Source organism: Arachis stenosperma, chromosome 1, assembly GCF_014773155.1.
Source record: "Arachis stenosperma cultivar V10309 chromosome 1, arast.V10309.gnm1.PFL2, whole genome shotgun sequence".
Lineage (NCBI taxonomy): Eukaryota > Viridiplantae > Streptophyta > Magnoliopsida > Fabales > Fabaceae > Arachis > Arachis stenosperma.
This window is the reverse complement of record NC_080377.1, coordinates 44,892,517-44,907,814: the sequence shown is the minus strand read 5'-3', so window position 1 is coordinate 44,907,814 and position 15,298 is coordinate 44,892,517. Positions and strand designations below refer to the sequence as shown.

The following is a 15,298-nucleotide window of genomic DNA, read 5'->3' as shown; positions in this document are numbered from 1 at the left end:
TTTGTTCCTTTGAAAAACAAAATTATAACTCTTTCACAGTCTTCTATCACATTGCCTAAGCCAATAATGGTATTAACACATTCTTCTTTTGGTACAAGATGAGTAAAATATATATTACTTTTGAGAATGGTATGTGAACTTGCACTATCCGCAAGGCAAATATCTTTATTATTTTTTCTTGCCATTTTCTTCAAAGACAAAATGAAATCATAACAGAATAAATAAAGGTACATGTACAATAAAATTGTATTCTTGAATGAAACTACTGTTTGTCTAAGTGCTTACTGTACATAAAAATAGTATTATATACTAGAAATTTGATTGTTGTTGTTGTTTTAGAACTTGACACATTTAATGATTTTAACAATCTTAAACATAAATATTATTTATATACATCATACTTGAAATTTCAATGCATAAAAAATAAAATTTAACAATAAATTTTTTACATTATTGTATGACATAAGTGCTTAATGAATCTAAATATTAAATTTTTCTATCATTGATTAAATGGCCAATATTTTTAGAATTCTCAAAAAAATTAGATACTTTATCATGAGTGATATAATTTTGAGCAACATTCTTTAAAACAAAATTTGTCTCTATTTCTTTGTCATCTTTCTTTAAAGCTACTTGATAAAGATCAATTAAGTGCTTTGGAGTGCAACAAATACGTGACTAATAGCTCTTTCCACCACAATGAAAACATTTATCCTCTGCTGATTTATTTTGTCTATTATTTCTTTCTTTATCCCACTTCTGGTGAGATCTTTTCTTGTGAAAATAAATTTTTTTCTTTTCATAATTTTTTTCTTAGCAAAGCCTTGTCATTTACCTCTTTTAGGGTTATAATTTGCCACATTTGCTTTCAGAAATTGAGCAGTTCTAGTTAAAGCAATTCATTATTTCGTTCAGCAATAAGAAGGCAAGAAATTATATCAGAATATTTTTTAAATTCTTTTTCTCGATACTTCTGTTGTAGGAGCACATTCGAGGGATGAAAGGTTGAAAAAGTTTTCTCTAACATGTCATTATCAGTTATCTTTTTTCCATATAATTTCTTTCATAAGGTAATTCGGAACATCGCTGAATTGTATTCATTTATAGATTTAAAATTCTGTAGATGCAAATGTGTCCATTCATATCGAGCTTGAGGAAATATCACTGTCTTTTGATGATTATACCTTTCTTCAAGATTTTTCCAAAGATATGTAGGATCTTTTAATGTGAGATACTCATTTTTCAGTTCTTCGTCAAGATGACGATGAAGGAAGATCATGACTTTAACTTTATTCTTCTGGTATGTTTTATTATCAATTTTAATGGTATCTCCAAGATCCATTAAATCAAGATGGATTTCGGCATATAATATCCATGATAAGTAGTTGTCTTCAGATATATTAAGAGTATTAAATTTAAGATGAAAAATTTTTGACATAATGTAAATTTATTACCTGTGTCTTCTTGAATTTTTATCACAATATTGTGCTGATAATGTATTTAAAATAAATAATAAAAAAAATAAATATAAAATAAAAAATATAAATAAAAAATTCTAGTATTAATATTCTCTAATATTATTATCTCAATATAATTGAGATAATTCATATGTATATTACTCTTTCATATATAGAGAGAGAAATATTTTAAGCTAGTGTAATGTGTCTGTGTATTATGCTTTTCTATTTATATACCTACAAAGTTCATATTTTTAAATTTCATTAAGTTCAATCCATCTTAAAAATTTAAGCCTTCCACTATTAAAAAACTGGCTGCCCATATTTTGAAGAAAATCACATACAACAATATAAAATACTTATCACTTGATTCTCATAATTTCGTAATATTATTATAGACAACATTAGTAGTATCATTATAAATGAGAGAATAAGTAAATGCATTACTTTGTAAACCACGGTTTAAGATGACAAGAATAACGGATCATTTGTAAATTAAATTCCATTAATAACCGAAAAAGTTACAAAGGGCCAAAACTCATATTTCACAATTCCATGTTGAGGGCCATCTTTTTCTTGTAGGATACATTGTATTTGTTGTTTTTAATAAAATGAACAAATGAACTATGCTATCTATCCCTTACTAAGAGACCACCGGTATCTTAAAGCTAAGATGGGTGACCTTTGCATTCTTTTTATATATATAAAAACACCTACGTATGTATTATAGAACAGTGGGACAGGGGAAGAGATCTTGTATCACCATCCTGAGACCAAAGAAATGCATTAGGGACATCCCAACGATGACTTAATCACGAACAAAATTTGATATTTACAGCTGAATTATCTTCTCAAAGTTCAACATCCTGGAGATCTCCGAAACTGCCACTGCCATTCTTTGGAAGAGGGCTGGTAGGCATGCTCCTCGGAGAATTGTACTCGTTAGGCATAAATGTTGATGGTGGCATTCCCAAAACTTCACCTAGAGGCCTATTGTTACCCTTTTTTCTCGGGCTAAATGGATTGCCAGCACCAGCATCCCATGAAGCTGTTCGCCGTTGAAGGAAACCAGGGTTACCACCATTCGTCATTGCTAGCTGGTTTGAGATGTGACCCATACTCGAAATCCTTTGCGGGGGCAATGGAGGCTTGGGACTGAGGGGTTGTGGCCTATCACTCCTTGGAGATGTAGCAGGATTTTCATTGCCGAAGCTATCTCCTTGATTGCTTTCTGCTATACCCGTCATGGTCTGATCATTTAACGATGGTACAGGAGAAGGAATGAAAAACTTTGCACTGGCAGCAAGAGCAGGTTTGGGAGAAGTAATAGGTGATGTCTGAAAAAAGTTTGCAGTGCTTCCACCTCCTTGGTTGAAGGTGTCAACGTACCTGTATAATTCATACCAGTAATAAAAATTATGCCTTTCAAATGCAGTAAATGACAGAGAATCAACTATCATTAAGAAACTCAGCCCCTTGTTTCGAGAAACCAATTCTAGCTAAAAAGAAGAGACAGAACTCATACGCTCTCCTCTTATTTTCAGCTCCAAATTACCAGTTATTTACAGTTTTTGAAGCATCTTCTTTTTAGTTCAATCTCAAAGTTCTTGAAGGATCTTCGTCTTCAAAATTTATACTTTATTGGATAAACCGGCAGGAGATTAGATTTACAATGACAACTGACAACTATTGCTTGTATTGAAGTTGAACTCTGCTTCCAAATATGACATGATCATATAAGAATTGAAAAAATTGTATTACCTTGACCTAACACCCATGCGGGAACGTGCAGAGAATTGATTTGTGCTAGGTGGGATTGGTGGCATCCCTGGAGTAAGTTCGGGACTCGAATGTATTGAATCAGAGCCTCCATTGACAGATGATGCTTCTGTCTTCAATGCAGATTTCAAGTTGTATTCAGTTGAACCATTTTGCAAAACAGCAGTTGTTGGAGGTGGTGGCAGTGCTGTTTCTTCAGCAGGAGGTTCAGCACCTTCCTCTACCCATCTCTTCAGTTTTTCGTCATAGTAAAACTTGTTCTTTTCTCCCAATTTAGCCTTCAAAGAGCAGAATAAAATCATTTGAATTGGTAACACTGTTGAAAAGAAAAAGAAAATAAAGCATGGAACAGTAAACAACTAATAATACCTGTTTGCCAGAACGAGGCCTCAAGACTAACCCCATCGTCTTTTGCAGAAGTTGGGAGCCAAAACCAAAACGAGAAAAGCGAGACGTGCCCCCTGATACTACCTCTCCTTGTGAATCAGATGATGTTTCCTATAATAAAATGAAACAACCTTATTCTTTTATTTATGTAAGTTATTACAAGAGCTCAACCAAACACATGAAGCAGAAGCAGAAAATGTCCAAAATACCCCTTTCAAATCAATCACACACCTGTCTGGGGCTTCTACCAAAGTCTGGCTCTGAAACACTTCTGTTAGACATTGTCATTCTATTACTGTCAGTTGTCCACTCACTTATGGGTTCCATTGAAGCAGATGGAACTAAGGATGACATGGCCATTGTTGATTGGCTACTGGATACTCTATGTGCCACAGAGTAGTGATGTTGTTCATTTCCATGAAAGGTTCCTTGCGATGATGATGGAGCAGGTGGGGGCAAACCACCAACAACTTTATGTGCAGTACTATCAAAAAAGTTTAGCAATTTGCCCACTAATTTAGCAGGAGCCAAATTTGCAGCATATCCACCCTGAATAGATATTGTTAAATGTGTTATGGGAGATGCTAATAAGTAATAACCAAGACTATCAAAATAATGAAGATTCAATCAAGGACTAGGAAGTACCTGTTGATGGGTTCTAATCCTCTCTTCAAGAGACAATACCAATTGTTTCCATATTTCTACTTCTGGATTGCGGCCAGTTTTCAAGGACTTCAGTGCTGCTTGACAGTACCTGATGTTGTATTACAATGATTATTAGTTCAGGAAGACTACATAGCGCCTAAATCACAATTATATAAAATGCACTTACTTCAATGAATCTGAAACCTTTCCCACTTCAGCAAGCATATAGGCATATATAAGCTTATATGGCTGAAATGGAAGCAAAATAAACTGAGAGTTCCCAATCACCTTTGAATATTCATATAACTCAGTCCTCTGTTCAAGTAACCATTACAGAAGTTATGTTTTGAGCAGTTTCAGCAACGCAACTTGCAAAATATTAATCATACTGCGTAAAATATTATTTGAGTTACATGTCGAGGTCGCTTATGTATGTCACAATTATTTGTTGATAAACCTAGGATGGGAGAACATGGAAGACCCAATTTCAAAATTTAGATTCCCAAAGGACCCCCATGCACTTTACACAAGCCAAATCTATGAGAAAGTACTTAAAACATGTACATGCAATAGGGAAACCGAAATTTGTGGAAAAAACCAAATTAAGAGCTCAAGTACTTTCAGTGAACCTGGATAGCTTCTGGACTAGCATAAGTTCGAGGAAACTTCCAGTGATCTGCCCCTAAAAGACAGAGCCTTGCAGTGTCTGAATATGACTCAAAGCTTGCTTCAGCAACTAAATAGCAGATGTGTGCAGCAGTGATCTAAAATACAAGTATCAAATCAAAAAAGAAACTGAACTCTTTTTTCTTAAAAAAAAAAGAAAAGTCATCAAACAAAATAAAATAGAAATTTAGAAAAAGTATACCTCACTTCTCTCCTTCCACAAGCAATCGCCTAAATGAACAATTACAAGTTCATCATCTTTGGTTCTGTTTGCAGTTATTACAGCCAGATTTTCCTCCCAATCATCAAGCATGGCATTAGATCCTAGCTGAAAATTTAAGGCGACAATAACAAACTCTCCAAATCAAACAAAAACCAATAACCTTTGCAACTACTGGAACCTGGAAGTAAGAAAGACATCTGAAATTACATAAGCCAATGTATGGCTTATAGTATTATCCTATTGAGATCACCTGTGCAGACTGCTCAGGCATATTAAAGGCACTGGGATCCCCCCCAGTTGAGCTGTCAGAAGAGAAAACTTCAGCAGGTTGTCCAGCAATTAGAAGGCATAACGTTCGCAGAGGTGAACCTGCAACCAGTTGTCGAAGTGCCATTTGCTTTACAGTATCAACATACAACTGCATTGCAATCATGTACCAAATTCATTCCCATAAAAAGGCAGCATGAAAAAGGACTTTAGGACATAAAGACTGTCTAGCTCAGCAATTCAGGATCACTACTTCAGTCCAGTATATAGTTAGTGAAAATTTGCAGCTGACCTGTTCACCAAGTTGTGAAGCAATGACAAGTGCAGGACCCCACAATTGACCTTCCTGTGCACATTGCAAAGCCTCCTTCCTTCTGCCAGATACAAGAAGATTTTGTACCTCACAAGCCGTAGCCTACATCAAAATCAAAACAAATTAATGAATATAAGTTCAACAATCTGGAAAGGAAGGGACAGCGGTCAGGATTTAATACACACCCGCATTTGTCCTTCAGAAGGCAAATTTTGCAGGCAGTGTCTCAGCACACCATATTGAGTGAACTCCTGGCCACTCGTCTTAGCAGATGCAAATAGTTTTGCAACGGCTGACTCAGGAGTATCATTTTCCTACATTCAATCTCAATAAGTTACCAAATCCGGAACTTTTTCCTGAGGCCAACAGTATTAGGGCAGTAATATGACAGTGAATTTATATAATAAAGGGGCATGATAAATTAAAAAAATAATCATACGTCATAACTTCTAGGAATATTTTTTTTGGATAATGAAAAAAAAATAAAAAAAGAAGATAATATGGCAATTGGCAATAACTTCCAGATATCAACCAAAAATATTACAGAGTTGGGGTTTGAAGAAAGTTATAGCAACAAAATTAATCACCAACTGATGTTTTGCAGTGTGTCTAAATATGTTCAGGGCCTTATTTTTGCTCCCAATAAACCCATAAAACTGTCCCTTCTCATTGCTAAGGTAGAGTACATACCACATGTCCACATCCACCAAAATCCTTTTCCTTGTTAATCTACAGCTCTCAAAGGTATGGAGAATTCAAGGAATGATGACAGATAAAGGAAACAATATAATTACGGGATATAAATCTAACTTACTTTCTGTTTATTGTCCGAACCAAATGGCGAACGTAGTTTCCCATAATGTTGACACGCTATTTTAAGCAAGGAGAGAAGGAGTCTCAATCTTTCGCCTTTCTTATAATCCATGTCAGATGATCCACAGCGTGCAACCCGCTCATCTATCCATTTGTACAAATCTTTACTTCCTACACTGCCACCAACCAAAGGGCCTGGGAAAGATTGCTGGGTCAACGCATGAAAATAATCACTGCTGCTACCAACGCTGGAAGAATCCCTGCTTCCTGTGACAACTTCCATCACGTTCAACACAGAAATTGAGCCTTTTCCAGCAGTATCCTGCAGATAAAAACAAATACAAAGTTAATCATCGTAGAGACAATGAAGGTTGAAGCATATATCAAAATCTTTTAGAGAGAATCAAGAATTAACCTGGCTACCATATGATGAGCTCGAGAGACTAGAACCCTTCATTACAACAAGTTTTCCACCAAATCCAAAGGTTACCAAGGCATGAGGAGGACGTCCAGCTGACGATCTCCCTGCATGAGGGGCATAAGAATATTGATGCCCACCCTGATATGATTGCTGTGCATAACTAAAGGATTTCTGACTTTCAGCATAATCACTTGAGAAACTTTTGTGCTCATCAAACATTGTATTAGAACAATTTAAATGTTGAGCAAGATCTGCAGTAGGGGCAAAGCTTTGAGGTTCAAAACTACCAGACCGATGATGATTGCGATTTACTTTATTGTACAAAGGAACAGATCCAAATGAATTAGAAGTACTCTGTTGATCTTTGTTTACAGAAGCATTTGAGCCATAAGAATGATCAAATTGCTTGTTTCCAACAGATGGTACATGATCCCCACTTCTATTAGCATTCTCAGTTTTGTATGGATCCCAACCCTGCTGATGGTTAACACCATACGAAACACTCCAGCTACTATCCCCAGCTGCTTGGCCACCAATGTCCTGTGAGCCGTAACTGCCAGCTTGACTGTATTCTGGATACAAACTATTATCGGTATGCAAAAGAGAACCGGTAGAAGCATGCCCATTTTCCAGTCCCTGAGCTGTGGATTCAACTGATGAATTGTAACTATCTAATGAGCGCCATTCTTGGGCAATTGTGTCATAGTACCAACCAGGATACTGAGGATCGAGATACATATGTTCTGGGTACCCACTGTTCCCTTGCAAAACCTGATTCCAGCTAGATACACTTTCAGTTCCAGTTTCAGCCAATGTTCCTGAAACTGACTGAGAAGTTTGCTGCATATAGGAGACCTCTGCTGTAGCATCGGAAGCAGCGGCCCAACCTGCTGCCACTGCTGAATTGGCATCAGAGCTTCCTTGAGTCGCAGCCGTCACATCATCAACTTGATACCATTGCCCAGTATTGTAATCATACTTCCATCCAGGATAAAGATTTTCCCAATCCTGCACATCTTGCCCACTTGTGCTATTTTCAAGAGATGCATCGTATCCTTGACCCTCTTGATATTGCCCATCACATTGAATCCCATTATCTTGTTTCACCTCATCGTTAGAATCACCATATGCTTTCTCAGCAAAATCCCCACCAGATTGATTCCCAAAATCACTGAAAAATTCAGAATAACCCTCTCCCCCGCCAGAATTGGTATAAAAAGCATTCCAATCTACTTCCTTAATTCCCAGACTGGTGGCTCCGTTGCCTTTGCCCACACTCAAATCCTTTGTAACTCCCCATCCCATTTCATGATTTCCTGGATCTGCAGTTACTTCGCTTGAAGACACCAAAGAACCTACCTTTTGATAATTTCCTTTAACAGTTTCCACATTAGATTTATCAGCATCACATTCCCTTTTAAGCTCAATCTCATCCTTGCCGACACCACCACCCTTTTGATAATTTCCTTTAACAGTTCCCGCATTGGATTTATTGGCATCATGTGCTGTTTTCAGCTCAATCCCACTCTTGACAACATCACCTTCCTTCTGATAATTTCCTTTAACAGTTCCCACATCGGATTTATTGCCATCGTCTTTTCTTTTCAGCTCAATCCCACTCTTGCAGACACCTGAATTCTCAAATGCAGCATCGGCACGGGCATCGTCAATTGCCAGATTTGCAAACGCCTTCACGGAATCATCAGAATCGTTGCGTACATCACCGGCGGCAGGCTCAACAGGTGCCTCGTCGACATCATCGTCCTCAACCAGCTTATCGAAGAAATCCTCATCCGTTTGATCCTCCAAATGGAATGGAGGATAAGAAGCCATCTCCCAAAACCCTAGCTCCTTGATTTCAATTCCCGATATGCATTAAAAATCCCTAATTCTCACCTCCTAACACAAATCCTAACCTCCTTGTCGGAGCTTAAACTCGAGATCCAAAAAGAATAAAACATAAAAATATAAATCACTTCTCCATCAAACCACAACCTTGAGTTGCAGAAAAAGCAGCAACAACAACATAACCGAGATCTAAGAGCTCCGAAATGGAAGAACCTGCGAATGAACGAGGAAAATTTCAAGGAGGAAGCATTACCCAGAAACTGAAAAGTTTCAGCCTCAATCAAACGCACCGTTTTGTGCCGCGGAGCAAAAAACATTTATTTAAAAAATCTTAAAGTTGTGCATTATGGATTTTATTTATTTATTTTCTTTGTTCCCAGAAATGAAAGAAAACCAGAGAGAGACAGAAACGAAAGAGAAAGAGAATGATAGTAAACAGGGGAAAGCCCTTGATTTCGCACCTCACCACCTACTAACGTCACAAACGGAAAACTACAACGTTTTTTAGTTTTGGATTATTTATTATTTATTTTACGACCCTTAATATATATATTTTTAGTTTCTCCAACTTCTTCAGCCCTTTTGTATATTTTTTCCGTTTTCTGTTATTTGTATTCTTTTCACACTTTACCGCCAGATTTTTATTGTTCAACATTCAGTTATGATTGGAAGAAGGTTACCGTTTATTTGCATGCAACTCCACCTTGCACATGTATATTTTTGCTGCTCCAACAAAGGCACTACCAAGGTCACAGGTCATAGCCTGTGGTAGACACAATAATATTATTCAAGTCATCTAGGAAAGTAGAAAAATAAAACCAATGAACTTTCAGAAATGATAATTGTGTGCGGTATTAAGTATTAACGGTGTAAAATATTGAAAGTAAGTTCAATACTACAATTTTCGTAACCCTGGCAGTTTGGCACACTTCAACAATTCAACGCTGAAGCTACTTTTTAATCATAATTAAAGTAATAATGTATAAATGCACTTATCTAACATAAAATTACGGGTGTTCATGGATCGAATCTGATCTGTATATTCACAATATTTATTCAAATTCGATCTAAAAATTGCGGATATTAATTCGATCCGCAAGGCTATCAGATCGAATCCGATCCGATCTGTACACTAATACGATCGAATTGCGAATTTTATATAGATATCTGCATATCCACGGATCCACAAAAATAAATAAATAAATAACTAAATATTCTTTTTATGTTTTATTTTAACTAATAATTATCATATATGTTTATTATTTTATTTTTATTATTTAAGAAAAGTATTGTTCTGAGAGTTATCTGAAACGCTGGTTCGGGCCTGAATGTGAGGTTCAGACTCCTTATGGGCAGCGCCAAACTTGTTCTTGTGCCGAGATGCCACCGTCTAAGTTTCTCGTGAGGAGGTACGGGGTGGTATCTGCAAGAGACTTCGATACTTAAGTTAGCAAGGGTTTTAAGCAAGTTTTTAGTAGATTATTAGAACATGGGTATACTTGAGAAGTGTCAATATATTTATAATAAGCTGGTAACCACCTTTGTTGAAGTAGTTCTACTTTTATTGATGGATAACTGTTCCCTTCATCTTGAGAGTTTGTTATGATCTATCTTTTAGGGAAGATAAAGATAGTTGGAAAGATAAAGTCCATGTTGTTGGGCTTTCCGGACTTTTAGTGTATTTAGCTATGAAGTCGGTGAGATACTAAGATTTGATTGTTGTCTGAGCTTCATACCTCAAGTCGAACTCGGAGAGTTCCACAACCCATTGTAACATCCTTCCCACTAGGTCCATCTTTTGTAGAATATGTTTCATATGGTTAGTTAGTACGGACCTTTATAGTTTGAGTCTGGAAATAAAGTCGAAGCCTTCGAGAAGTGAGGATAAGAGCATACGCAAACTTTTCTATCTTTTGATAGTTTAATTCTGCTCCTTGTAAGGCTTTGCTGACAAAGTAGACGGGTTGTTGTCCATTCTCTTCTTCTTTGATCAAGGCTGAAACTATAGCTTAGCTCGCCACCGCCAAGTAGAGAATGAGCTCTTCTCTCGCTATAGGTCAGGTAAGTATGGAAGGTTGACCCAAAAAGGCCTTGGAGTCTCGAAAAACTTGCTCGCATTCTAGAGTCCACTCAAATTGCTTTCCATCCTAAGGATTGAGTATAGGGGTAGTGATTTCAATGCCAACCCTGCTAGAAATCTGGATAGAGCTGCCGACCTTCTATTTAACTGTTGCACTTCTTTGAGACAGGTCGGGCTCTTCATGTCTAATATAACTTTACACTTATCCGGGTTTGCTTCTATGTCTCTTTGAGTTAGCATGAAACTTAAGAATTTTTCCGCCTCTACTGCAAATGTGCATTTTGAAGGGTTTAGCCTCATTTCATGCTTTCTTATTGTAGAAAATACCTCGGAGAGGTCGGACAAGAGTGCTGATTTGACCTTGATTTTAACAAGTACGTCGTCCACATACACTTCCATGAGTTTTCCTAAGTGGGAAGAAAATACCTTGTTCATCAGTCGTTGGTACGTGGCTTCGCCATTCTTTAACCCAAAAGGCATTACTACATAACAATAGTTAATCTTAGGAGTTATGAACGAGGTCTTTTCTTGGTCCAGTTTGTGCATCGAAATTTGGTTATATCCTGAGTAAGCGTCCATGAAGGACAAGTACTGATAACCTGAGACTGAATTGACCAGAACATCAATGCTTGGAAAATGGTAGGGATCCTTAGGACAAGCTTTGTTGAAGTTAGTGTAATCTATATATATCTTTCACTTTCCGATTTTCTTCTTTACTAGAACCACATTCGCCAGCCAAAGTGGATATTTTACCTCTCTTATGAATCTGACTTCCAATAATGCCTGCACTTGTTCCTCCACAACTTGTGTCCTTTCTGGTCCAAGTGTCTGACGCTTTTGCCAGACAAGTCGGGAGCCTGGGTACACGGTGAGCATATGAAACATCAGGTCGAGATCTATACCAGACATGTCGGAGGCTTTCTAAGCGAAGATATTAGAATTTCTTCTTAGAAGGTCAATGAGCTTCTTTTTTAACCCTTCTTCCAAGTTGGCCCCTATATTTGTTGTTTTCTCAGATTGATCTCCCATTTGCACTTCTTCTACCTTTTCTCCAAGTTGGGGGCATAGTTCCTCTCGAGTTCGGATACCACCAAGCTCAATAGTATTGACTTTTTTTTTTTGCCTGGACTGCCTTTTAAATTGAGGCTTTCGTTGTAACATTTGCGTGCTAGCTTTTGATCTCTCTTTATAGTAGCAATTCTTTCTGCAGTGGGAAACTTCAAGCATAGATGAGACGTAGAGACAACTGCTGCAAGTCGATTTAAAGTTGTCTGACCTATTAGGGAATTATATGCTGAAGTGACATCAACTACGATGTAGTCGATACTTAACGTTTTTGACTTTGTGCCATTTCTAAAAGTAGTGTAGAGAGAGACAAACCCAAGAGGTTGGATCAGCGTGTCTCTCAGTCCGAAGAGATTATCTGGGTATGCCTTTAGATTCTTTTCTTCCAGTCTAAGCTTATCAAAGGCGGGTTTAAATAATATATCTGCCGAGTTACCTTGATGCACTAATGTTCTATGGAGGTTTGCATTGGCAAGGATCATTGTTATAACCACGGGGTTGTCATGGCCAGGTATTACCCCTTAAGCATCTTCTTTAGTGAATGAGATGGTTGGCAAGTCGGAGGATCTACTATCTTTCCTGACTTGGTACACCTCTTTAAGATGCCTTTTCCGTGATGATTTTGATATTCCTCCTCCAGCAAATCTCCCATTAATAATGTGTATGTATCGCTCAGGAGTTTGAGGTGGACGTTCTTGTCATCCTCCTTCTTCGTCTCTTTTCCTTTTCCTTTGATCATCCAACCTATCGACCAAGTACCTATCTAGTCGACCTTCTCTGGCCAACTTTTCAATGACATTATTTAAATCATATCAATCATTGGTAGAATGCCATAGAGTTTGTGCTATTTGCAATATTCTATCCGACTTCCTGCCTTTTTGTATTTGATCGCACGAGGAGGTGGAAGCTTCTCAGTATGCATATCTCTCTGTAAACATCCATAAGAGAGACCCAGAGGGGAGTATAGCTATGATACCTTCGAGGTTTCTCCGAGTTGTACTATTCTTTTTTCTTAGCTTCTTTTTCTTTTTCCTAATGTAGATAGGACAGCTGGGTCTCGGGAGTGGCTCTCTTAGTCAGGAATTTTCCTCCATGTTGATGTACTTCTCTGCCCGCTCTTGCACTTCGTACAAGAAAGCCGGGTGTCGCTTGGATATGGATTGAGAGAACGTCCCTTCTTTAAGGCCATTAACTAATCCCATTATGACTGTTTCAGTAGGTAAGTTTTGTATTTCCAAGCACGCCTTATTGAATCTTTCCATATAATCTCAGAGCATCTCTCTAACCTCCTGTTTTACTCCTAGCAGGTTCAGTGCGTGTTTTACCTTATCTTTCTAAATCGAGAATCTTGTAAGAAACTTCCTTAACAGGTCATCAAAATAATTTACTGACCTAGGCGGTAAGTTATCAAACCACTTCATTGCAGCTTTGGTCAAAGTCGTCGGGAATGCTTTGCAACGAGTAGCGTCAGAGGCGTCGGCTAGATGCATCCGACTTTTGAAGCTGCTGAGATGGTGCCTCGAGTCAGTCGTTCCGTCATAGAGATCCATGTTGAGAGTTTTGAAATTTCTTGGCACTTTGGCCCCCTTGATCTTTTCTAAGAACGGATCTTCACCCCCTAGAGAGCTTTCTTCCCGATCTGCTTGATTACTCCTTCTTCGGAGGCCAGCTTCCAATCTTAGGAGTTTTTCTTCCAGCTCCTTTTGTTGCCGTACCTCCCTTCGCAGTTCCCATTCTGCTTCCCGTTGATGTTCAGCTTCTTGTTCGAGCTGCTCAAGTCGTCCACAATGGCCATGGACTAGACCTAGTATCTCCGTTGGATGGGGAGGTTTTCGTCTTCTGGCGGATGGACCTCTGACTGGATCCGATTTGGTTGGAGATTTCCTAAAGTCCCTTCTCAGTGAGAAATGTGAGTTCTTTCCCAGGGAGGAGGTATTGTGAATGAGAGGTTATCATGGTGGGGCTCCCGTTCTTATTCAAATGCCGTATGACCATCTTTGTAGTAATCGACTGCCATTATCAAGGGTTGAATTTCAGGTCCTCAGCAACGACATCGATGTTCTGAGGATTACCTAAAATGCTAGTTTGGGTCTGAACGTGAGGTCCAGACTCCTTATAGGGTAGCGCCCGACTTGTTCTTACACCGAGGTGCCACTGTCTGAGTTCCTCGTGAGGAGGTGGAGGGTGGTACCTGCAAGCGACTCCGATACTTAAGTTAGCAAGGGTTTTAAGTAGGTTTTTAGTAGATTAGAACGTGAGTATACCTGAGGGGTGTCAGTGTATTTATAATAGAGCTAGTAACCACATTTGTTGAAGTAGTTCCACCTTTATTGATGGATAACCGTTCTCTTAATATTGGAAGTTTGTTAGGATCTATCTTTCAGGAAAGATAGAGATAGTTGAAGAGATTGAAGGAGGCAGTTACTTGTTTTGGACAAGTAGAGCTGGACTCCCTACATGGTGTCCGACCTCCTTAAAGAGGTCAGGTATATGATGAAGGCCACCTCTTTGGATCGGATCTTTTATTTTTATTAGGCCTTACTTTTATGTTTTGGGTCAAAATATAAAAAAAAGTATGTTTAATAATATTTTAAAAATATATATTTAAAAGAATTGAAAAATAACATTTTATTAATATTTTTTAATAAAAATAAACTTTTTAAAATATTTATATATTTTATAGATATATCCGTAATCTAATGCGATGCATCTGATCTACAAATATGCAAATCAAATCGAATCTTTTATATTCGTTAAAAAAAGGCGAATTTTAGTGATAGCTTTACCAGAACCTCAATAATCATAAATTTTACCAAGATTATCGATTAAAGTGCATAGGTAAAACTCTTCTTGGATATTTTCATATATGCATAATGCAAGCTAAGGATACTTTATTATGATTTTCTTTGTTTTTTTTTATTGATGATAAGAAATATTTTTTTTAATTTAAATTGGTGAAAGAAAATAAAATTATCATATGAATGTATTGTGAAATTTTTAGTAATTATTAGTATTTTTTAAATTAATATTGTCAATCTTGTATTAGAATTTGTTAATTTTGTGTAAATTTACTAATCTTTTTAAGTTAAAACTATTTAGAGTATTTGAGGAAATATAACTAAACCAAATACAAGAATATTGATTACCAAGATAACTAGATAAGCATATAAAAAATTCATGTGCCAATGAAACACAGATCTTGATTTTCCTGAAAATGTGATTCCCTGCTGGGGTGGTGGGAATAACATTCCAAAGAATCTAGTTTCCAGTTAAAAAAATCATAAACCAAACATACAGTTAAGCATTCCTTTGTTTAGTTGATGGTTATTTACAT

General features: G+C 37.2%; 1 protein-coding gene across 1 annotated transcript; it reads right to left on the bottom strand.

The window, feature by feature from the left end:
• Positions 1–1,958: 1,958 nt before the first annotated feature.
• On the bottom strand, positions 1,959–9,279 carry LOC130967404 (protein transport protein SEC16A homolog). The gene is made up of 13 exons (XM_057892253.1): positions 6,966–9,279; positions 6,552–6,872; positions 5,923–6,051; positions 5,717–5,839; positions 5,408–5,575; positions 5,137–5,262; positions 4,898–5,032; positions 4,456–4,583; positions 4,269–4,377; positions 3,855–4,172; positions 3,606–3,734; positions 3,219–3,514; positions 1,959–2,846 (listed from the first exon to the last, which is right to left on the bottom strand). Exons 1-13 carry the CDS (start codon positions 8,802–8,804, stop codon positions 2,309–2,311), a joined length of 4,359 nt encoding a protein of 1,452 aa, XP_057748236.1. The 5' UTR covers positions 8,805–9,279; the 3' UTR covers positions 1,959–2,308.
• Positions 9,280–15,298: the final 6,019 nt, after the last annotated feature.

Bases quoted from the DNA above. Each gene is read 5' to 3' on its own strand.
- LOC130967404 (XM_057892253.1), bottom strand. From the start codon at position 8,804: ATGGCTTCTTATCCTCCATTCCATTTGGAGGATCAAACGGATGAGGAT. The intron at 6,873-6,965 runs GTTAATTCTTGA...TTTTATCTGCAG, and splicing joins GCTCATCATATGGTAGCCAG to GATACTGCTGGAAAAGGCTC. The intron at 4,584-4,897 runs GTTCACTGAAAG...TTACTTGAACAG, and splicing joins CTAGTCCAGAAGCTATCCAG to AGGACTGAGTTATATGAATA.